The sequence below is a fragment of the Trichoderma asperellum genome, chromosome 4, assembly GCF_020647865.1.
Source record: "Trichoderma asperellum chromosome 4, complete sequence".
In the NCBI taxonomy this organism is placed as follows: domain Eukaryota; kingdom Fungi; phylum Ascomycota; class Sordariomycetes; order Hypocreales; family Hypocreaceae; genus Trichoderma; species Trichoderma asperellum.
Window position 1 is genome coordinate 858,761 of NC_089418.1, and position 19,999 is coordinate 878,759.

A 19,999-nucleotide genomic window follows, 5' to 3' on the forward strand; every position below is an offset into this window, starting at 1 on the left:
CCGACTACTGATTAAGGCTCTGATGAATCTGTTAGCTAGTTCGTCTCTGCACGCGTTGACATCCAATGTACTCCACTGTATTTACTTAGTAGTCTGGAGTGTCTTAGGCGCCAGCACACAGCCCGGTTAGCGTGTCTTGGTTCAGCCAGGCTCCCCAGACCCACTAGACTTGCCCCAGACATGCCCCAGACATGCCCCAGACTTGCCCCAGACAGCACAAAAAGCACGGCGCACCACGACCTATTGCTCGAGGGAATCAATAGCTCTGCACATCTCCGGCTGCAAGGCACTTCACCCTTTGGATTCAAAGCAGGATTGGCTGGAGTTGGGCCTGCAATTGTTCTTAACCTTGGCCCCCTTCCCAGAGGCAAGCTGCCTGTAATCCACGAAGCTTTCTTCTGACTCTGCATGCTTGGTTTAGCCTCACACTCCCCATCTGTCCTATCTGCCCCGTCCAGCTCCGTCTTTCCCCGCCACGCCTTCAACACATCGTCCAGCCTGCCGAAGCGAGCAGCAGCTGACGGCCGACAACTGACACCCTGAACGAGCGGATGATGGCTCCCGACGCACATGCCGGAGCGCAGATACCGCGATGGTCACGGCAACAACCGGCGGCCCAGCTCACAGTCCCGGTTCCTGGCGGAGAAGACGGCCGCCCACACGATGCTGGCGGGGTCGCTGCTTCGTCTTCTTCGGGCACCTCGAAATCAAGGAAGCGGAAGCTGACTACTGAGTCTTTCACACGGCGGAAGCGCGCCGCAACGGCTTGCCAGTTCTGTCGACTGCGCAAGACCAAGTGCGACGCGGAGCGGCCAGCGTGCGGCTACTGCGTCTATCACCGCGCCAAGTGCATCTATGATGACTCGCCTGTTGTGGACAACATGCCCGAGTACATGGTCCAACTTGGCGAGACCATTCTCTCCAGCCTTGGCGAGGTCAAGCAGCTGCTTAGCCAGCCGCGAGACGAGCCTTTGCCATATCGACAGCCGCAACAACCGGACCAACAGCAGCAACAGCCATGTTGCCGCGACTCCGTGGCCTACACGCCCCATGCTGTGGATAATGGACGCTCATCTAGTATCTCAAGCCCGCTGGCCCAACCCCGACAGCCAGTCTCCAGCAAATGGATATATGCCTTCACGCGCTGCGAGACCATGTTGCGCTGGCCCGTCTTCAAAGGGCTAATCGACGAGAAAGACGCTGAGATTGAGTCATTCTTGTTCGAGGTCGGCGGAGACAGCGAGAATTTTCCAGCACCCGGTGGCTCACCGTCGTCACCTCATTCACTCCTCGACGTGCCAGCGCCTATTGCGCGCCCGGCTGGAGTCATCGACGAGAATGCCTTTGTCCCACTATGCCGCAAGTTTCTCGTCCACGTTTACCCACGGAACCCAATCCTAGACAAAGGCGCCCTTATCTCATATGCCAAATCCGCGGCGGCTAACGGGCTGCAGTGGAATGCCTCGTCCTGCCTCGTGGTGCGTATTCTACAGTGCCCAGAGCCATATCCACAAACCCCTATATGATTCTTTCTTCCTCCGCCCTGACTGTCCCATTCTGCGCAAAAGTGGCGACCGCATACTTTTTTTTTTGCGACGACAGAGGTCTATTTCTGTTTCCCTGACCTCTTTGCTAACACGTCCTTTATTATAGCTGCTGGCTTGCGCCCTCGCAAGTTTTACAACTGCTTGGGAGCCACCAAATAGTTCCTCGCCCAGCACGGACCAAAATGCAGATGCCTTAGGGAGACACCCAGTCGCGACGGCGATAGAGGACGGCCATGAGGATAACCTGACAGCCAGGGCCTACTATGAAGCCGCTAAGAAGCGTATTGGTACTCTGGGCTCATCGCTTATTGACATTCAATGCCTCTTCTTCGCTTCTGTCTTTGAGAAGTACGCCTTGCGCCCGCTCGATGCCTGGTTTTATGTCCAGATGGCCTGCATGCGACTTGAGGCCCTGCTTGTTCGTCGAGGCTACACACATCTCCACAACGACGGCTCAATGCCGACACGGACGACAATGACAACCGAGGTCATGAACAACCCGACGTACCTACTTGAGCAGCGAGTATTTTGGACATGTATCAAGGCGGAAAGGTTCGTATCAGTCCGTCATCCCCCACCTAAATCCGGTACTGTCTCTTTTGAACAAACAAAAGCACACATGTACGCTTATAGACACATGTGCAAACCCAAAAGACCCAATCACGCATTACATATGGCTGTCTGTTTTACTAGCCGCTAAACCACCGTAATTAATAGCGAACTTATGCCCGAGCTCGGCTTCCGCCCAGTGGCCTGTCCGACCTTGGGTACCCGGACCTCTTTCCCACGCCGCCAACGACCTTTGCGGGAGCGACTCAGCAAGATGAAGCTGGTAACCGCGACGCGCAGGTCGTCTCCCAAGCCCCAGAGACGCAAATCGACGAGAACCGCAGCTGGCTGTTCTATCTGGCCGAGATCTCGCTGCGGCGCACTATTGACGACGTACTATGGCTGTTCTATCACCGTGGCGAGGACTACTGGATGAACAACGTGGACTTGCTGACGCGGCAGTATGTCGAAACTGACAGACAGATAGAGCTTTGGTATTCTCACCTACCCCCGTCCATCCGCTTCGAGCGTCTGGGCCAGGCCGAGAATGAATATGCATTTTTCTTGCAGCACCGCTTCCTCGACTGGCGGGAGAACATACTGCGACCGCTGCTATACATCTTCTTGCATCACCCGGGCCAGCTGCCGTGCGAGGTGGTGCAGTGCGGCCGCGAGGCTATGCAGATCGCATCTGAGCTCATTATTCTTAGCTCCCAGCATCATCGACACGGCAGCATATGGTTCGTTGCCTATCGTACGTTCGCCTGTGCAATGCTCATATTGGCTGTCGTAATTCGCTACGGAGACGCTGAAGCCCCGGCTGACTGGCAGTGGCTCATCACCCTTGCTTTGCAAACGCTTCGGCATTGGGGACTCGAAGCGCGGGACGTTGCACTGATGCGTACGGTTCTTGAGAGGTTGTACACAGCTGTGCGACAGCGGCACAGCGACAATGGTGATATTGGTAGGCGATAATATAAAGGTGCTGGCCATGGGGGGCTCGACGTAAGAGCCCTGCCGGCCGACATCACCGCAATAACACACGCTACGACTTAACTTATGTCTTATTATCCCATTTAGATTTAGTAGACTTATAGTTGATTGAGTTAATAAATGTTGTATAATTGGTGGTGTGTGACCGTTGTGACAACGTAGTGGGAAGTTGGGCGACGTCAGGTCTAGGATCCGGAGAGCCATGATATAGACGCGGTTCTTAATATTAAAATACCCAGGAAACTCTCCCGCCAAGTGGTTAGCTTGGTTGGAGTAAATTCTTTGTGATTACTGCCGCAAATTCGGTCGCTTTCTTGTCTGGATATTGTAATTGGTGTTCCAGATCTACATTCCGGCGCATATGGCAAACGTTACGGATGCTCTAACAAGGGGGAGATTCCCATCACAGTGAACCTTGTGACCACACCACATGGAAAAGTGGCCTAATTCACTTGGAAGGGAGTAGGACTAGCGAGACGCCACAATGACGGGGATAGACGGACATTGAACGCCAGCAAGCCTCACACTTGTCCAAATGGGACGAATCTCCAGCTCCAATACTCTACTACTCCACACAGCTTAATTATGGCGCATGTTTTCTCTGGGGTAGAAAAACTGGAGTACTCCGCATGGGGTAATCGGCTTGGCCTTGTAACCCCCTGTCGTGTCGAGCATCGAGTCACTTGGTTTGCAAAAGACGTAAATATCCACACGGATCGTGTGGGGACGCCTCCAGATGAACCAGGGCGACATGGGATAGGGGAAAGAGACGAAGGGCATGCCTTATGCTGAGCTGGTCAATTGCTGGGCTGTTAACATGCACATCGGTTCATCGTGGACCGTTAACCTCGCCAACCTGCGAGGCGAATACATTGCTGGCGAATTCCGCACAAAGGGTGCCCCTATTTACGGCGGCCCTACCGTTGACGCTCTGGGCCGTGTCGCCACTGGGAGGACTTTTCCAACGATTGTAAGCTGTTTTACTTTTTTTAAAATAATTATTTACCCTTTATTTTCTTTCCTGAAGCGTGTGCTTTGAAGCGCTGATATTTGAGCTTTCTTTCCCCCTTTTCATAGCATACCTGGCTGAGAAGATGGCTTCAAGTACGATTCAAGGCGTTCAGGATGCAGGTGTCATAGCCTCCGTGAAACATTTCATCGGCAATGAACAAAGAGATTGAGAGGTCTCTGGGCCACTGCTTCGGAACCGCCAGGCTGCGTCGGCCAATATCGACGACCGGCCCATGTTCGAGCTGTGCCCGTGGCCGTTTGCCGATGCCGTCAGGGCTGGGGCCGGGGCCGCTATGTGCGCCAACCAGCGGGTTAACAACTCCTCTTCATGTCAAAACAGCAAAGGGCTTCATGGTTTACTCAAGGAAAGAGCTCGGCTTTCAAGGCTTCGTTCTTACAGATTGGTATGATCAATGGGGGGTGGGGGTGTCTCGGCGGCAGCATCTGGCCTTGATATTGGCATGCCTGTCTCGTACTATTGGGGAAGCTCAAGTCAGATGTCGCTGGCCGCTGTTAGTAACGGGAGCCTGTTCTGCGATTGCTTGGTCGACATGGCGACTCGCATCCTCGGTCCTTGGTACCAGATGGGCCAAGACAAGGGCTATCCACCCCCAGGTATTGGACCTGACCAAGGACTGGTCTAAACCACGCAAGAAGGTCAACACTCGCGATCCTGTTGCCAAAAGCACGCTGCTCGGTGTGGCTGTTGAAGGCCATGTCCTTGTCAAAAACGTGAATAAGGCTCTACCCTTGAAAAAGCATTGAACTCTTGTCGCTTTTCGGCTACGACGGAGTATCAACCCCGCTTTATGGACGTGCCAGATTCGTCAATCAAGGACAGTTGGGAGTAATAAACGGTCCATGGGGCAACGAAGCCGAATCTACAAATAGCACTCTGGTGAACGACAATGTTGCCGGCGACGCTTACTATAGCTCCCTCATCGCCATCAACGGCACCATCATTCGGGGCGGGGGCTCTGGCACCAACTCGCCGGCCTATATTAACTTCCCCTTTATTGCTTTGGACCGGCGTGCTTATGATGGTGACTTCTCTCTCTTCTGGGACTTTGAGTCAACGAACCCCGAGGTCAATTCAAACAGCGACGCCTGCGTGGTCTTCATTAATGCCTACCCGAACAGGGAGGTGTCGAGGTAAGCAAAACTAACTCTATGCTCTCTTCCGCGTTGTTGGTCCGATTTCCTCTCTCGAGGGAATTTTGTAGAAATACTGAACCCGATTGAGACTGATTTTTTCACTTGCTCTAGATGACCACTCGGACACCCTGGTACAGAATGTTGCCAAGAAGTGCAACTGCACCATCGTGGTCATGCCTAATACATGTAGTCCAGATGGTGCTTTAAATAACTAGGTTTATCCCATTTTCTCATAAAATGGCATAATATCCGCCATTTAATGAATTTTCCCGCGTTCCAACTCCTCTAATTACGGCAACTCAGGTCTATATTACAAAAGGGTTAACATGCCCTGAAGTATGGGACTGCCTATTCAGTACCCCAATTCTGTTATCTAGCACCCTAAATTTATATGGGAGATACAAAGGGATACTTAAGCCACTATGTCCTCATATAAGTACCTGTATAAATTTACCGTAGAAACAAAGGAAAAAAAAAAAACTTTATTTATTTATTTAAATATAGTTCATATATATATATATATATATATATATATTTGTTGCCGGTAAAACTGTATATTTTGCTGGTTGAAAGGTACTTTACTGCGTATCTGCTTAGTAATTACGTGCAAGTACCTCAGGGTGCTGAATAGGCGGTCCCTTTAATAGTCCCAAGAAGCATCCTGATTCGTCGCTATGTCTCTAAAGTTTGTATCAGCCCTCCACTCACTAGGCTGCAGCAATCAGGCAGTAAGAGAGTCTGTGGTTGCGGTACGGCCCGCCCAGCTTTGAACCAACCCCGCTAGCACCCCTTAACTTCTGCCAGTGCCGCATACGTCTTGATTTATACATACAGTTTATAAAGCCTCTTCATCATTATGAGGCACGTGCAGCGCCTAAAGACTAAGGTGTTAAAGCGGCCGGCCTTGCCTGGAGGGTCTATGGCTGGGCAGGCTAACCCAACTACAAATACTCCTAGGCCACTGCACCAACATGCAAATCTTAGTTCAACCGAATCAACGGAACAGAGCATAGAAAAGCATGGTTTATTTAAACTCGCTGAGGGGAAGCCTGACCCGTCGGGATCCAGCAACTACCCGGTCGACATCATTGCCGTCCATGGTCTTAATGGAGATGCCTTCTCGACCTGGCGCCACCATCAAGATGGCACCCTATGGCTGCGGGACCTCCTCCCCAAATTCCTCCCCGGATGCCGCGTCTACACTTACGGCTATCCCTCTAAGATATTTTCACAGTCATCAGCCCGGGTTGAGGAATACGCACGGGACCTGCTAATCTCCTTAAGAAATAACCGCGAGGACTCAACCGTTGTACTGCCATCTGCTACGTCCATCTTAGCCATATCTGACATTCCCATCTAGGGCAAACGTTCCATTATATTCGTATGCCACAGCCTTGGTGGCATCGTTTTCAAACAGGTTCGCGTCTCCAAGATTCTGGAAGCAATACACTAACCAACTATTACTAGGCGCTCGTCATTGCCCACCAAGATGACAATCTCTATGGAGATGTGCTCAAATCGGTCATTGGTGTGGCTTTTCTGGCGACTCCCCATAGAGGTAGCTCTGTCGCAAGTCTCGGCAGTGTTTTTGGGACGATTATAAACGCTTTTATGGGACCCCGAGCAGTTAGAACTGATCTACTCAACCATCTAATATACGACTCGGATGCGCTTCAAAAACTCAGTACGTCAGCTCGCAACCTGTTGGGCAATATCTCCGTGGTTTCGTGTTATGAGAACAACCCAACAGCTCCATTGTCCACCTTGGTGAGTGGCTTGATTCATTGGCCGCCTTTCTGCACATGTCGTTCTTGAGAGCTATTTGGTACGATAGCTGACTGAAGCCCATCTCGGAGATAGGTCGTTAATCACGCTTCTGCTACGCTAGGCATTCCGAACGAGGAATTGATTCCCATGTTCGAAGACCACAGAAGCATTTGCCGTTTTCCTGGAGAGACGGAAAGCTACAAGAAACTAGCCAAAGCTCTTCGGAGAATAGCCTCCCAGGCAGCCGCTACGAGTCCGCCATTAAAGCGTGCTAGTACCCACTCGTCTACTGCTGGTGAGTTACGCTGGAAGTGATATTCTAAGGCAAAATTCTAACAGTCTTTAAGTCCTCAGCGACTTGGAAAGAACATGTATGACTCTGCTCAATGACCATGATGCGGCAAAGGGCATGGAACTCCCTTCAAAGCCGGTGTCGGGCACGTGCCAATGGATTCACAGTCACCATTTGTTCATCTCCTGGCTTGAAAAAGGCAGCAATGCTCTCCTTTGGTTGACCGGCCACCCGGGGTCTGGTAAAACAATGCTATCGTACTCTTTGGTTCAACACCTCAACGATGTCCGGGCCCAATCTGGGAATGTCCTCATATACTTGTGCCAGAGCAAGAACAAACAGACAGATGGAAGGGAGGTTCTAATCGGCTTGATACTCCAGATGATTGATCGTCATCGTTCAATGATTCGATACGTTCGTTCGGTCTTCGAGAAGCAAGGCGCAAGCATGATTCAGTCATTTTATTTGCTTTGGCGTATATTTTTCAGGATTGTAACAGACCCCAAAGCTGGCTTCACCTACATCATCCTGGATGCACTAGACGAGTGTGAAAAAGCTTCTTGCCACCAGCTGCTCGAGTCTATATCCGATATGGTGACTAATTCTTCCTGGCCTAAGGGAAGTGGCACCACAGTCAAGTTCCTGTTGACGAGTCGCCCTTTCCTTCGCCAGTCCTTTGTTAGCACCGAGGAGGCTCTAAAGCCGCAAATATCTATCGACGATAGGCAAACTGGCTACGCTAATGACCTCCAAATATTCATCCAACAACGAGTGAATGAAATCTCTTATAGCAGGCAGTATTCGAGTGATATGAGAGACTTCTTGTATCAGACGATAACTGCTAAAGCCGATCGAACGTTTCTATGGGTTAACGTTGTGCTAACATCTATTGAGAGAAACCTGCTCAGTTCAAGGAAGGATTTCCAAAAGATCATCGCCAGCATTCCGGAAGGACTCATGGAAACATATCGGCGCTATTTGGCCGCTGTCCCTTCCGATCACCAAGACGATGCGTCGCAGCTGCTAAAACTGCTGTTAGGAAGTTCGAGATCTTTGCATTTGACTGAACTCAATATCGCATTCACTATCGACGCTTCGCATAGCACTGCCGAAGAGGTTATGCAAGATACGCAAAATTCCATCGCCCATACCGTCCATGGGATTCTCGGCCCCCTGATAAGAATCATAGATGGTCACGTCTCTCTAGTTCACCAGTCAGTAAAGGACTTTCTCCTAGAGCAAGTCACCGCAGAGTACGACAGCTTCCCTGCTATGCGCTTGGTGAATTCACAGAGCTCCGCTCTACAATTGGCTACTGCTTGCATTAAATATCTGCTTCTTGATGATTTTAAGGTTGACTGCTTTTCCGCAAATGGCTCGCCTACCAGTCCCAGTCTAGAAATATCAGACTTTCTTGACAATTTACCACTTAGCGATTATAGTGGCGATTATTGGGATAGCGAAGACCCCAATCTCGCTTCGGATGTGCTTTTTCGCGAACCAGATGAGCTTCATCCAGATATTTGCGATTTACTCGTTTCAAACTATGCCTTTTACAACTATGCATCGCTTCATTGGGCAGAACATTTCGCGATCTGTGAGCAAGTTGCATCGGACCATCTCAGAACTGCGGCGGTGTCGCTCCTGGATATTGATACTGCAAGCTGCCGCAACTGGTTACATTTTTATCGCACTCGTGCCGTTACTTCGATAAATGACAGTCCTGTAGACCAAGATCCTATTATTTTAGCATCACAATTCAATTTGCTTGTTCTCCTGAACGATCTGCTTGGTAGCTGCGAACCTTCTCAGGCTACCAAAAGCCGAGGCCTTTATTGGGCGTCCCGATTTGGTTACGACCGTATCCTTACCTCTCTGCTTGAAGCGGGCGCTGAGCCTAATTCGAGTGACCTAGATGGTCAAACGGCACTCACGATTGCATCCGAGCACGGAAACTTGGCATGTGTCGTCAAGCTATTGGCTGACGAACGAACTAACTTGAATATGCCAGGACCAAGGGGGAGAAACGCACTATCGCTTGCATGTGGCGGTGGACACAATGATATTGTCAACAAACTTCTGAGTAAGGGTTGCAGCGCTGATGATCCGGATAACTCCGGGGCTACTCCTTTCTTTTGGGCCGTAGGAGGAGAACATCACACAATCATGTCGACTCTAGCAAGGATTGGCAGCGTGGATATCAATCATCGTGATAAGGCAGGGCGCACGGCCATTTCATGGGCTGCTGGGGACGGAATGGCTGATACCCTAGCAAGACTGCTCAAGTTTCCAGGCATCGATGTCAACCTCGCAGATAACAAGGGGAAATCACCTCTCTCTTGGGCAGCGGGTAATGGCTGCGTTGATACGGTTGAGGTGCTCCTTAGAAGCAGAAAGGTGAATAAGGCAAGCAGTGATAATGATAAGAGAAATGCAATATCGTGGGCTAGCGGTGGTGGACACCATACTATCCTTGCCAAACTTCTCGATGGAGGATGCCCGGGTGTTGATGCTGAAGATATTGATGGATGGACTCCATTAGCCTGGGCTATTCAGACGAACACGCCCGAGACTGTCCGGGCTCTTATTAACACTGATCTGGTCCAAATTGACCGGCGTGATGGTGGCGGACGGACTGCCTTGTCTTGGGCCGTCGACTACGGGCATAAAGAAGTGGTAAAGGTGCTTCTGCAAGCAGGAGCTGATCTAGAGGCTGAAAGCGACAAGCGGAGCACTCCAATATCTATTGCCAAGCAGCTTGGCAGGGATGATCTGCTTAGTGTGCTTATGATGTATGCAACATCGCGACAATAAACGCCGGCCGAGGCATTGCTTCAAGATCGACCTGCGGACCCACGCTATTTAATCGGCGTTTCTTTTGAGTTAATGCTATAATACTATTAGAATCTGCGCTCAAAAAGCTAGATGGAGGAATGGCAAGACAACTTCTAGATACAATCCTGCGTTTTCTCAGCATCATTTTAGGCTTTTAAGTTACATTTAAATATACAAAAGTATCATACTTTACAGCCTTTTTTTAAGGACTATAAAACTAAGAAAAATTACTGCTATTGTTTAGAGTATATATATTTTATAAGTAAAAGAAATAAAAGAAGGTAAAATTATTTTAAGCCAGTAGGACGCTACCTTAGACTACTGTATGCAGCTGAAACTATGTTAGTGTCGGCCTGCTAACGGCCCTATACTAGTAGATATAGCATTAGCCCACCGACCTTTTATATGTAGAGTAGAACTAGTATATCGAATAGAAATAAGCTTTATATTCCGACACCGTTGACCTTATGAAGGCAGCTGGTCTGCCAAATCGGTCGCAAAACAGCGGATCAATGGACTAACCTTTGCCCAGTGTCGCATTTGACTTGGTAGGTCTGTTACGCCTAGTATAGTTATTATTTAGAAACCTCTTGATTTGACGGACTGGAAAAGGAATTCCTTTATATTTGGAATAATAATTACGCAGTATTTGTCTTTAGGTACTCTAGGCTCTCTTTGGTTCCACCATGCTAGAGCTCAGATGTAAACAAGCTATTAAAAATATTTACAATAATATCAAATGCATACCCTATAGAACTATATAATTTCGACAGTCCATAGTAATATAATGGCGAACAAAAGATAATTTCATCCGAACATGTCTTTTCAAAATATAGAATAACGAGATTTTTCAACTGGAAAGCAAAGATTCAAGATTCGTGCTCTCGCGCTCTTCTAACAGCAGAATACCTCCATTAATTCCACAGGGTAGCTCAAGATGCGTGATATTGATAGAGCAGTACCATCTAGCCCTATTTCAAGCATCTACGATATCATATTGGCTTTCGTACTTGCATCTGCACTGTCCCTGTATCTGAGAAATCTGGAAACCGAACTAACTCAAATAATGTCAATCGACAAACAGCTGCTCGAGCTTCTCCACGAGTAAGGGACGAAGTGGCCCTCAGTAATCGAATCGCCGGAAGCCCATCACGCATAAGAGCCCGAATTTTTGCACTTTGCCTTCATTAATTCTTTTCTAATCTTTATTCAAGTCTATATAGTGTACCGAGAAACAGTTTAGCGGCACCTAGGCCAACTTGGCGACGCCATCCCGGCTACCTCGAACCATCACCTCGACTTTTAATGAGCTGCAGTTGCAGACGCACAATATGAGCTTTCAAAAGAAATAACTGTAATAGCGATAACAGCACCACAAGCACCATTGGCGCAGTCACGGATACCATAGCCAAGGTTGACATTCCTACAGAGACAGGCTGGGTCGGAGGTGCCGCAGCCAAGAGTCGTGTATTGCGCCAACATGTTACTGAAACATGTTTGCTGCGAAGCGAGAAAAGTCAGCCCCCTTGTATAAGTTGAAGGTTTGGTTCACTTACTCCGCAAGATGGCAGCTGAGATATGGCCGTCGGCGTAGGGCCAGCAGCGGTAGTGGCTGAAGTAGTTGATGTGGTGGAGGTGGTGGAGGGGATAGAGGTGGACGATGTCGTGGAAGTAGTTGGAGAGTTTTTGACGTTGTCGCCGTAGTTGTAGTTGTGGACGGTTGACTTGTAGTTGTGGAGGATTCGGTTGTAGTTATAGCTGAAGTGGACGTCGTCGGCGTTCCCGTAACCGTCGCACTAGCACCGTCAAAGGCACTTGCGAGCACCAAGGTTCCATTCACACCAGCCGTCATGGGAACCACAGTTGAAGTTGTTCCACTGTAGCTGGTGACATCCAGCAATATCTCTGGCTACATAAAGGACATGCGGATAGCGTCCAACCCAGGGCGCTGTGTGTCGGAGAAGTTGGACCATAGAGTCCAAACCCACTAAGCAACAAGCATGGCAAGTAAGCAACTGACTACGCATTCATGAGTGAGGTGAAACATACTCTGGGCAGCAAATTCTGTACGTAGAGTTGACATTAATAGTCTGCCACTTGTAAGGGCAGACCAACTGCTGAAACGGAGGCAGCGAAATAGTGGCTAAGGCGCTGGCGTAGAACTGAGGCGGGTAACAAGATGTCACAGTCACAGTCGGTACGGGCGTCATGATATTCTACCAGAGCACGTCCGTATCTGATGGCACCACGGTGAACCCTCCATCGCAACCTGTAGGCTGGGTGAAGATTTCGATAACAACCAAGTCGTCCCTGTGCTGGACGAAGCCGAAGACACTGATCTCGTTGTAGTGGATGATGTTAGGCTTGTCGTGGATGTTGAAGTAGATGTGGAACTTGATGTAGTTGGTGGCTTTTGACCAGACGTAGTTAAGGTGATGGAGTGGAATTGTCTGGGTGCAATCGACGGTATATCAAGGAGGTCTTGGCCAGAAGCAAGCAATGCCTTCCTCAGCATCACCAGCGCAAGACTTGAAAACTGCATATTGAACAATCGCTAGAACCACCTGTATGACTAGGATGAGCTATGGTGAAATTGGCAGAGGGGAAGAAAGACACGATGCCCAACTTAACCATCTTTCGACTCCCACCAGAGCCTTTGGCCCATCGGACCATTGTCTTTCTACAGAGTCGTTTCTTTCTACGGTATAAGTGCATGACCGCATATTGGATGTTGGCGGAACTACGTGTGGTAATTTCGGCGGGCACTTTTGCAAGCTACACTTGTGGGAATAAGATTTCTAACTCTAAGCGAAGGAATTAGATAACCTTGTAAGAGTGGATTTCGGGGTCTAGATGATCGGGAACGGTGCTGTTTTAGCTATAAGGCCGGAGGATCGAGAATATCTCGCGCGGCTAATCGGCAACGGGAAATCATTCCTTTTTTGGGAGCGCTTAAGATGCTGTACTAGCCTCTCCATCAGGCCAAGCCTAATAAACCTCTATCTCGTTGGAAACCTCTTCCTGCACTTCGATATTGCAACTTGTCATATTTTCCCGACATCTCTGATACCTACCGGATTGATAAGCCATCCCTACAATCGTACTACGGTGACCTAATTGTAGACCGTTGGATGTTTTCCTGCGTTCGTTTCCGCTACTTAACCTAGAGATTACTCACTCGTTAGACGGCCATGCTCTCAGACAGCCTGCGTCGTGGCGATGAGGTGACCAGGCATATCGGGCTTGAATACCAGAATACCATGGCCGCCGACGGCAAAGCAGCCGTCTCGCTGCAAGACTTGCCGACCGAGCTTGTTGCCCTAATCCTTACGCATGTTGCCGACATTGCGACACTAGACAGTCTCATCCGAGCGTGGCCCGCTGCGTATCGCGTATTCGAGTCCAGCGCTGTCGGTATCACCGAAGCTGTCTTGTCTTCTGGTTACGTATGCGGGCATATCCGAGTCATTTTTCGTATTATCGCCTTGCTGCGATCTGGAACCCTCCCAATCCCCAACTTGGCCGATTTTCGACGACGGGTTATTGTCGATGCTATGAGATACCCATCTCGCGTGCGCAGCTCGCGAGACGGATTCGCCCCAGCCTTCTTGGCCAAGGAGACACCACCGGCAGTAATACGCAGTCTTTTAGCGACATATCGGCAGGTCATGTCGGCCTCGCTTGGCTGTCTCACCTACCATCTTGCCCGTTTTAAAACTCTTAAGCCAGAGCATCCCATTGACAGGACGATAAAAAATCCTGTATGGGGCCGGGATATCCCGACTTGGCAATCGAGGCCACAAGGAAGGGAATTTAACGTACGGAACGTAGGCCCCCCATCTTGGACCGAGGAGCAGCGCGTCAACCGGGCTTTCTGGCGTCTGCAGCTTCTCTACGATCTCAAAAGAGCCGCATCAAGAGGTTTATTAGACTGGCCAGACGATAACAAGGCTGTACTTTGCGACATTGTTGCAGTCAGTCGTCCAATCGGTGGGCCTACGCATTTATCTCTTCGGAGCCGCCGCTATGGGCACGAAATTTGGGCTGGCTCTTCAGACTTTTACCATGCTTGGGTGCATACCGTTCCATATAGTGGACATTATCCGGGCCCCCCGGAGTACGAAGAGCTGATATCCGTTGTCAATTATGTTCGAATCGTTCATGGCCAGGAAGCCTCTGAACGGTTAGCTAAAGGTGAAGTGTGCCTGGCAGAGTTACAAGGACCTGTAGAGATATATCGAGAATGGTCGCTAGCTAAGCCTGGCGTAAAGGACTGGAAAAGACTCGTTGATCCATCTGTGGGTGCCGGGAACTACGATTTCGGGCTGCGAGGAAGCTCAATACTGAATATGGTTGACTTTGACACTTTTGGGCGCTATGGGTTTGCGTTTTGGTCGTGGGAGCGCATGTTTGCGTATGGTCTTGCCAGAAGGAGCGAGTCTGAATATGAAGAATATAGGGTCACTTATGCTTGGGAAAGCATCCTCAGTCCCGAGGAAGTTGCGAGGGCGGAATGGGAAATAGGGAACAGGACATAGAAAGCATGCTTGCCGTTACATGACGAGGACGAATATATTGATATATTGAGCCCTTTAAGTACCAACATAGAATATAATAATAATTATGGTGAATGTACATGAAGATGAAGGAAATGTCTGTTAACGGCCGCTGTAAGAGCCGGAGTGCAGCATGAATAATCTACACGGCATAGTGACCGAATCCTGAGGTAGTCTTCTAACCAAGTGCATTAACTTTCGCTTCTCCATTGATTTGATCTCCCTTTTTTTCGGCGGTGATTTGCACTGAAGGTCGCTGCTGTTAATAAGTTGGTCGAAAATGCCTGCATGCCGACGACATCCTGGTGAACCTTGGCTATGACATCTTTCGGTGCCGTAGAATGACCATAGGCTTCGACGATTAGCTCCAATGCGTCTCTTTGCTCTGGAGTAGTAGAGGCTTGGGAGGCTAGCCAAGTCTTGTCCCAATCGATGACTTCGTATTTTACCAAGGATAACTCCTCAGCGGTGATTGGTGTCACCCCGTCGACTTTAGTGATTACCTGCGGCTTGTCTTGGAAGAATGTAGAGAACGGAGCGCCTTCAGGAAGTCCTGATAAGTATTTCTTGTTGAGGAACCTGGTCTGATCACTCAAGCGGAACTGGTTGGTTATGCGGAGAAAAATCTTGGCATCTTTGAGACAGGAATTGACAAAGTTAGCGGCGGCGCCGCCAACCACATTGGCCTTGCGAGACGAGCGTTCTGGGCGGCGTCGAGGATTCCTTGAAGGAGATCTGGCAGAGGGGCCTCTACGACGGCGGATCCTGTGCCAGTTGGGAAACCTGCCTTAGGAAATAGTTTCGATGGCCAGTAGAGGAGGTGTTTCCCGCTGCTATTTTTCATCTGTATGATTCTCGAAGCCATTTTGTCCGGGTCCAGGTCGAGGGAACGCCCATCATTACTCCATTGCAGTTTACCTAGTGAGTTTTGAGCCGACCTCCTTGGCAAACTCTTTCCAGCAGTCTGTACGGGCTTCTACGCCCTCAAAGCTCTAAATGCTACTCTAGACCAAGTTATGGACAACTACACGACTGTCAATTCTGGCTATGATCAAGTGTTTGGGTATTATCAGGAGTATGCCAAAGGCATTATTCCTGATGCTTTGAATGAATTCATGGACATTGGTGATTATCAGAACCCACACGGAGGGCCTGGAAACAAATACTTTGACTGCACATTCCAGAGTGGCAGCCTCGTGGAAACGCAACAATGCCCCTGGACAGCATGGCAGCTGTTATCTTATTATGACTACTCTATAACCTCCACTCTCAAAATCTCGACCGGTTTCTACAGAGAGCTCAGCTCGACCTATGGTATCAATTCAACCTGGGTCAAGTTTGGGACTGTTGAACACAGAGCTAACTCGTGTGCTGGTCCTGGAAGGACTTGTGTGAGAAGCGTTAAGATCATCGGTATACCCCAAAAGGCAGACGACGTGGATGTACCGAACCCAAAAGATGTCATCTCCAAGGCGATGCCAAATATACAGGCTTTGCAGAACACCATCTTCTCTCGGATGACTGACTTGGCTGTCAGCGCATGGTATGGGCCTACTGATGACATTCTCCAGGTCGTTAGCATGCCAGTTTTTATGATCCAGCAAGCCATAAACAGCATGGCTAATGCGAAGTCCCTGGGCCAGCAGCAGGAGAAGCGAGACAGGATTAACTTGATCCTCGAGATCTTAGGCGTCGTCTTCATCTTCGTTCCTTTCCTGGATGACATAACCCCCGAGCTTGAGGTCTTCGACGGCATCTTCAGCACTGTGGCCGCGGCTGGTAACGTAGTGTTGACAATCCAGGCCATCATTGCCGACCCGACATCAGCGCCCATGCAGCTTCTGGGCCTGCTTACGGCGGGCGGTACGCGAGATGAAGGCGACTCTACTAAGATGGCCTCTACAAGGAGAGGAATTAGTGAAGACGATTTGGGAAAGATTGGATCTTTCTATAAGGAGGCTGACGATGACTTCCAGGACGTTATCAGGCAGAGTTGCAGACTGTAAAACACAGTTCGACCAAGGATCTTATTGTCGTTACTAGTTGATTCGACGGGGACAATTTATATGCAGTAGTCCCCTGACGAAACTAAAGAAATTGCAAACGTATGTATGTTTATGAGTAAAAATATGTGAATGTATTAGCCTAAATATATTCGCTCAATAAATGCAATATATAATTATTATTATCAATTATTCTAGTTTAAAAAACTATTATTTAAAAAACTATTAATTTAAACATTTTATATAGCATGTTCATCTCAACGTAAAGAATATTAGAGTGCATCTGTAAATAAGAAATCCCAATCTATTTTAATGCGTACTTGTGTAACTTAATTTTAGTGAAGCCTAGCGAGGCATGAGACCATCTTGCAAGTCGTTTCAAAAGTGCCGCTTTATCTAGAAGGTGGCAAAGTTCTAAATATCCTTGGAGACGGCAGTTACATTTGGATAAATGCAGTAGAAAATGGGTCGTAATTGCCTCGTAATTGCCTACTAAGCGGTGATTAAAGTTAGCTTTCGGAACCTGGAGTTAAAAAGTAGTCCGTATAAGAAACGATACATGAAATACATGATGAAATTCTGCATAAAGCCTCATATACCTGCGTGTTTATTAACTGTGAGGAGCGTAAAATAGAAGCTTGAAGAGTTGATGTTGGATTTTCTGATCGAAATTATGGATACCTCGCACAATTTCGGATTCCGACGGCTTACCTGGAGAGGCCTGGACTCAATACAGCACGGTATTATATTCAAATACCTACAAAATCTTGTTCCATTATACTTAAAGTCACAGAAATTAATTCCATTGGCTGGAACCCTGTCACCGCTCTTCGAAATGCCGAATCACAGTAGCGTTAAAAAGATCAGCAGCCACCCCGGCCAGATACCCGCCCAAGATCTCGAGAGCTTCTAGGCTGACACATACTAGGAATCTTGTTAATGCGATGAGTAAGCGGTTTATTCTATTGAAAGCCAGAAACTACGAGAAATTACGCTCTTCTCAATGCCCAGGTGGAGTTCAGAGATAACCCTAGAGATTACTTTGCGGAATTAACACTTAATGCCCCAGTCTGGTGAGGCGTTTCCTAGAACGCGCAACTTCTGATTAGCGAATCGCCGGATAGCCTCGACTCGGATGCCGAGTTGTTGGTCGACAAGACTGCAACCTTAATCTTCCGTCTAGGTAATCAGGGGCATGTAGCTACTAATCTCCATATTTTCAATATCAGCCCTCCGGGCTGGAGGAATATATAAAGACGATATTCCGGTAGGTTTAGTAGGGTCTTTTTGTTGTAACAGAATCAGCAGAGAATTTTCAACGAGAAGAACATTTTACTCCTTCCGACTCAAATCCTTATAAGTTAGTTTATCATGTCACTTAAAACAGTAGTCGTTTTCGGTGCAACTGGTCTGCAAGTTAGTATCCAGCACATCTTTCATATATATATTGAATGAGTTTCGTACTAAAAGCAAATTAGGGAAGGTCTGTGGTTGCTGAGTTTCTCAAGTATCCCAACGATTACCGCGTCAGGGGCCTTACTCGTGATCCCTCTAAGCCTGCTGCCTTGGCTCTATCTGCTAATGGTGTCGATGTCCAAGCTGCGGACCTCAATGCTGGTCAAGAAGCTTTAGAAAATGTATTCGAAGGAGCTAACATCATATTTGCTCTGACTGATTTCTGGGCTTCGGGATCCAAAGTCATAGAGATTGCCCAGGGGAAAGCTTTAGCTGATGCCGCGGCCGCGATTCCTAGCCTAAAGCACTTTGTGTGGAGTGCTCTTCCTGACCCAATGGAGGTTTCGCAAGGGCGATTTTATCATGTGCACCACTGGAAGAGCAAGGCTGATGTAACAGATTACATCAAGACAAAAAAGCCTGATCTGTGGAAGAAGACGACAACTGTCCTGTTTCCGAATTATTTCGAAAATTGCCTAACATACCCCAGTAATTATTTGCCGAAACAGGTAATCTCTAGTCTTAAACCAAGACAATAGCGAAAGATTGGAGGCTAAAATCATTTTCTCACAAAGGTTTCCGGAAAGCTTATACACGAATGTCCTCTCAGTTCTAAAACAAATTTGCCAAATGTGGCGATTTCAGATACAGGCAAGCTCGTCCATGCAGTTGTCGAGAATCGGAAGAGCTACTTGGAGAAGGCAATCGCATTTTATGCGCAAGCGTTATCGGAAGGCGAAAAGCTAGCACAGCTGGCTAAAGGTATGCATGAGATTCCTTTTCTTATACATCGTGTTGCCGTGATATCGTCTTGTCAGGAAGAGAATAGGATACTAACGAAATACATCATCAGAACTTGGCGTTACATTCGAATACCGAAAATCCACTCCAGGGCAGTTTCAAAAACGGCTTGAGGATGCCGGCATGATTCCCGAGCTGGCGTTGGACTTTACAGAGCAGCTTTTGATATTTGAGTACTTTGGAAACATATATGCGAGCCACGATTTTGTCCAAGCTACGGAGGTGAGCTATACTGAGTTGTTGAGACGGTTACAATAGCTCTGCAAGCACGGTGCTAATATGAGATTGCGTTCAGATTCCCGGCCTATCTTTGAAGACGTGGGAAGAGTTTATTCAAGAAAATAAAGAAGAACTACGAGCCAAGATTGCATCGGCAAATGCGCCCTCGCCCTGGGGATTGCTTCTTGTAGAAGAGCCATGATAGGGGGATGGGGAGGCATGAGGTACCATATACCCGTTATTTAGCAGCTACAGTAGGCGAGAGAAGCAGAATAAAAAACATACATTAGACAAACCAGTTTTCAACTAAGTTTTGGCTTCAGCTGCAATCCTTTATTATCAAACCTGTCATATTGGGCAAAAAGAAGATCAAACTGGTTCGCTGCTTACTGTTGTCCAATTTGATGACTGCTAATCGAAGGTTGGTGCACAACCCTCGTCAGAGTCCGCAACATGCTGCTGAGCAATCTCAATAGCCAGCATTGAGCGACATTGTAGAGTAATCTAAAAGCTCAATCATTGGTTACTCAAACAACAAATCCGATGCGCGGCATTGGCCATCAAACGACTGAGGTGGCCTGCAGGCGATAGCCTCACTTATAATATGCGTTCAGTTAGAGGTGGATAGTTTGCGAGTGACGCAAAGTTAAAAACTTACTTCTACAGTGCAAGACTTCGATCTTAGATAACCGCCTCGATTAAAGAGCCTATCGAATTAGTTGAAGCATTATGATTGAGGTCAATCCCAACATATACCCTTGGCTTTTTAAAAACGTTTATCTTACTCCCCAGAAATTTATTCATACTCTTTGTGAA

At 48.2% G+C, this 19,999-nt stretch overlaps 10 protein-coding genes across 12 annotated transcripts; 7 read left to right on the top strand and 3 right to left on the bottom strand.

The window, feature by feature from the left end:
- The first annotated feature begins 253 nt into the window (after positions 1 to 253).
- Positions 254 to 3,225, top strand: TrAFT101_006664 (uncharacterized protein). 2 transcript variants are annotated; one of them, XM_024910691.2, is made up of 3 exons: positions 254 to 1,478; positions 1,654 to 2,099; positions 2,265 to 3,225. In XM_024910691.2, the coding sequence occupies exons 1-3, from the start codon at positions 552 to 554 to the stop codon at positions 2,530 to 2,532; spliced, it is 1,641 nt and encodes a 546-aa protein (XP_024758322.2). In that variant the 5' UTR covers positions 254 to 551; the 3' UTR covers positions 2,533 to 3,225. The 2 variants fall into 2 exon arrangements, with proteins under 2 accessions (XP_024758322.2, XP_065983950.1); XM_066127837.1 differs by having other exon boundaries at positions 1,654 to 3,225.
- Positions 3,226 to 3,867: 642 nt separating this feature from the next.
- On the top strand, positions 3,868 to 4,229 carry TrAFT101_006665 (uncharacterized protein; the record flags this gene model as incomplete). Its single annotated transcript, XM_066127838.1, has 2 exons — positions 3,868 to 4,059; positions 4,167 to 4,229. The coding sequence occupies 2 exons, from the start codon at positions 3,868 to 3,870 to the stop codon at positions 4,227 to 4,229; spliced, it is 255 nt and encodes an 84-aa protein (XP_065983951.1).
- A 24-nt stretch (positions 4,230 to 4,253) lies between these two features.
- Positions 4,254 to 5,939, top strand: TrAFT101_006666 (uncharacterized protein; the record flags this gene model as incomplete). The annotated part of the gene is made up of 3 exons (XM_066127839.1): positions 4,254 to 4,832; positions 4,942 to 5,252; positions 5,903 to 5,939. The coding sequence occupies 3 exons, from the start codon at positions 4,254 to 4,256 to the stop codon at positions 5,937 to 5,939; spliced, it is 927 nt and encodes a 308-aa protein (XP_065983952.1).
- A 122-nt stretch (positions 5,940 to 6,061) lies between these two features.
- Positions 6,062 to 10,284, top strand: TrAFT101_006667 (uncharacterized protein). Of its 2 annotated transcripts, XM_066127840.1 has the most exons (5): positions 6,062 to 6,564; positions 6,616 to 6,672; positions 6,723 to 7,022; positions 7,116 to 7,317; positions 7,370 to 10,284. In XM_066127840.1, the coding sequence occupies exons 1-5, from the start codon at positions 6,112 to 6,114 to the stop codon at positions 10,126 to 10,128; spliced, it is 3,771 nt and encodes a 1,256-aa protein (XP_065983953.1). In that variant the 5' UTR covers positions 6,062 to 6,111; the 3' UTR covers positions 10,129 to 10,284. The 2 variants fall into 2 exon arrangements, with proteins under 2 accessions (XP_065983953.1, XP_065983954.1); XM_066127841.1 differs by having other exon boundaries at positions 6,062 to 7,022.
- A 1,348-nt stretch (positions 10,285 to 11,632) lies between these two features.
- TrAFT101_006668 (uncharacterized protein) lies at positions 11,633 to 12,359 on the bottom strand (the record flags this gene model as incomplete). The annotated part of the gene is made up of 3 exons (XM_066127842.1): positions 11,633 to 11,649; positions 11,706 to 11,761; positions 12,199 to 12,359. The coding sequence occupies 3 exons, from the start codon at positions 12,357 to 12,359 to the stop codon at positions 11,633 to 11,635; spliced, it is 234 nt and encodes a 77-aa protein (XP_065983955.1).
- A 6-nt stretch (positions 12,360 to 12,365) lies between these two features.
- TrAFT101_006669 (uncharacterized protein) lies at positions 12,366 to 12,822 on the bottom strand (the record flags this gene model as incomplete). Its single annotated transcript, XM_066127843.1, has 2 exons — positions 12,366 to 12,559; positions 12,714 to 12,822. The coding sequence occupies 2 exons, from the start codon at positions 12,820 to 12,822 to the stop codon at positions 12,366 to 12,368; spliced, it is 303 nt and encodes a 100-aa protein (XP_065983956.1).
- A 349-nt stretch (positions 12,823 to 13,171) lies between these two features.
- Positions 13,172 to 14,881, top strand: TrAFT101_006670 (uncharacterized protein). Its single transcript, XM_024908504.2, has one exon. It carries the CDS (start codon positions 13,341 to 13,343, stop codon positions 14,685 to 14,687), a length of 1,347 nt encoding a protein of 448 aa, XP_024758327.2. The 5' UTR covers positions 13,172 to 13,340; the 3' UTR covers positions 14,688 to 14,881.
- A 15-nt stretch (positions 14,882 to 14,896) lies between these two features.
- TrAFT101_006671 (uncharacterized protein) lies at positions 14,897 to 15,570 on the bottom strand (the record flags this gene model as incomplete). The annotated part of the gene is made up of 2 exons (XM_066127844.1): positions 14,897 to 15,339; positions 15,402 to 15,570. 2 exons carry the CDS (start codon positions 15,568 to 15,570, stop codon positions 14,897 to 14,899), a joined length of 612 nt encoding a protein of 203 aa, XP_065983957.1.
- A 151-nt stretch (positions 15,571 to 15,721) lies between these two features.
- TrAFT101_006672 (uncharacterized protein) lies at positions 15,722 to 16,711 on the top strand (the record flags this gene model as incomplete). The annotated part of the gene is made up of 1 exon (XM_024906884.2): positions 15,722 to 16,711. The coding sequence occupies one exon, from the start codon at positions 15,722 to 15,724 to the stop codon at positions 16,709 to 16,711; it is 990 nt and encodes a 329-aa protein (XP_024758329.2).
- A 1,368-nt stretch (positions 16,712 to 18,079) lies between these two features.
- On the top strand, positions 18,080 to 19,385 carry TrAFT101_006673 (uncharacterized protein; the record flags this gene model as incomplete). Its single annotated transcript, XM_024911023.2, has 5 exons — positions 18,080 to 18,124; positions 18,187 to 18,672; positions 18,739 to 18,925; positions 19,017 to 19,186; positions 19,260 to 19,385. 5 exons carry the CDS (start codon positions 18,080 to 18,082, stop codon positions 19,383 to 19,385), a joined length of 1,014 nt encoding a protein of 337 aa, XP_024758330.2.
- Positions 19,386 to 19,999: the final 614 nt, after the last annotated feature.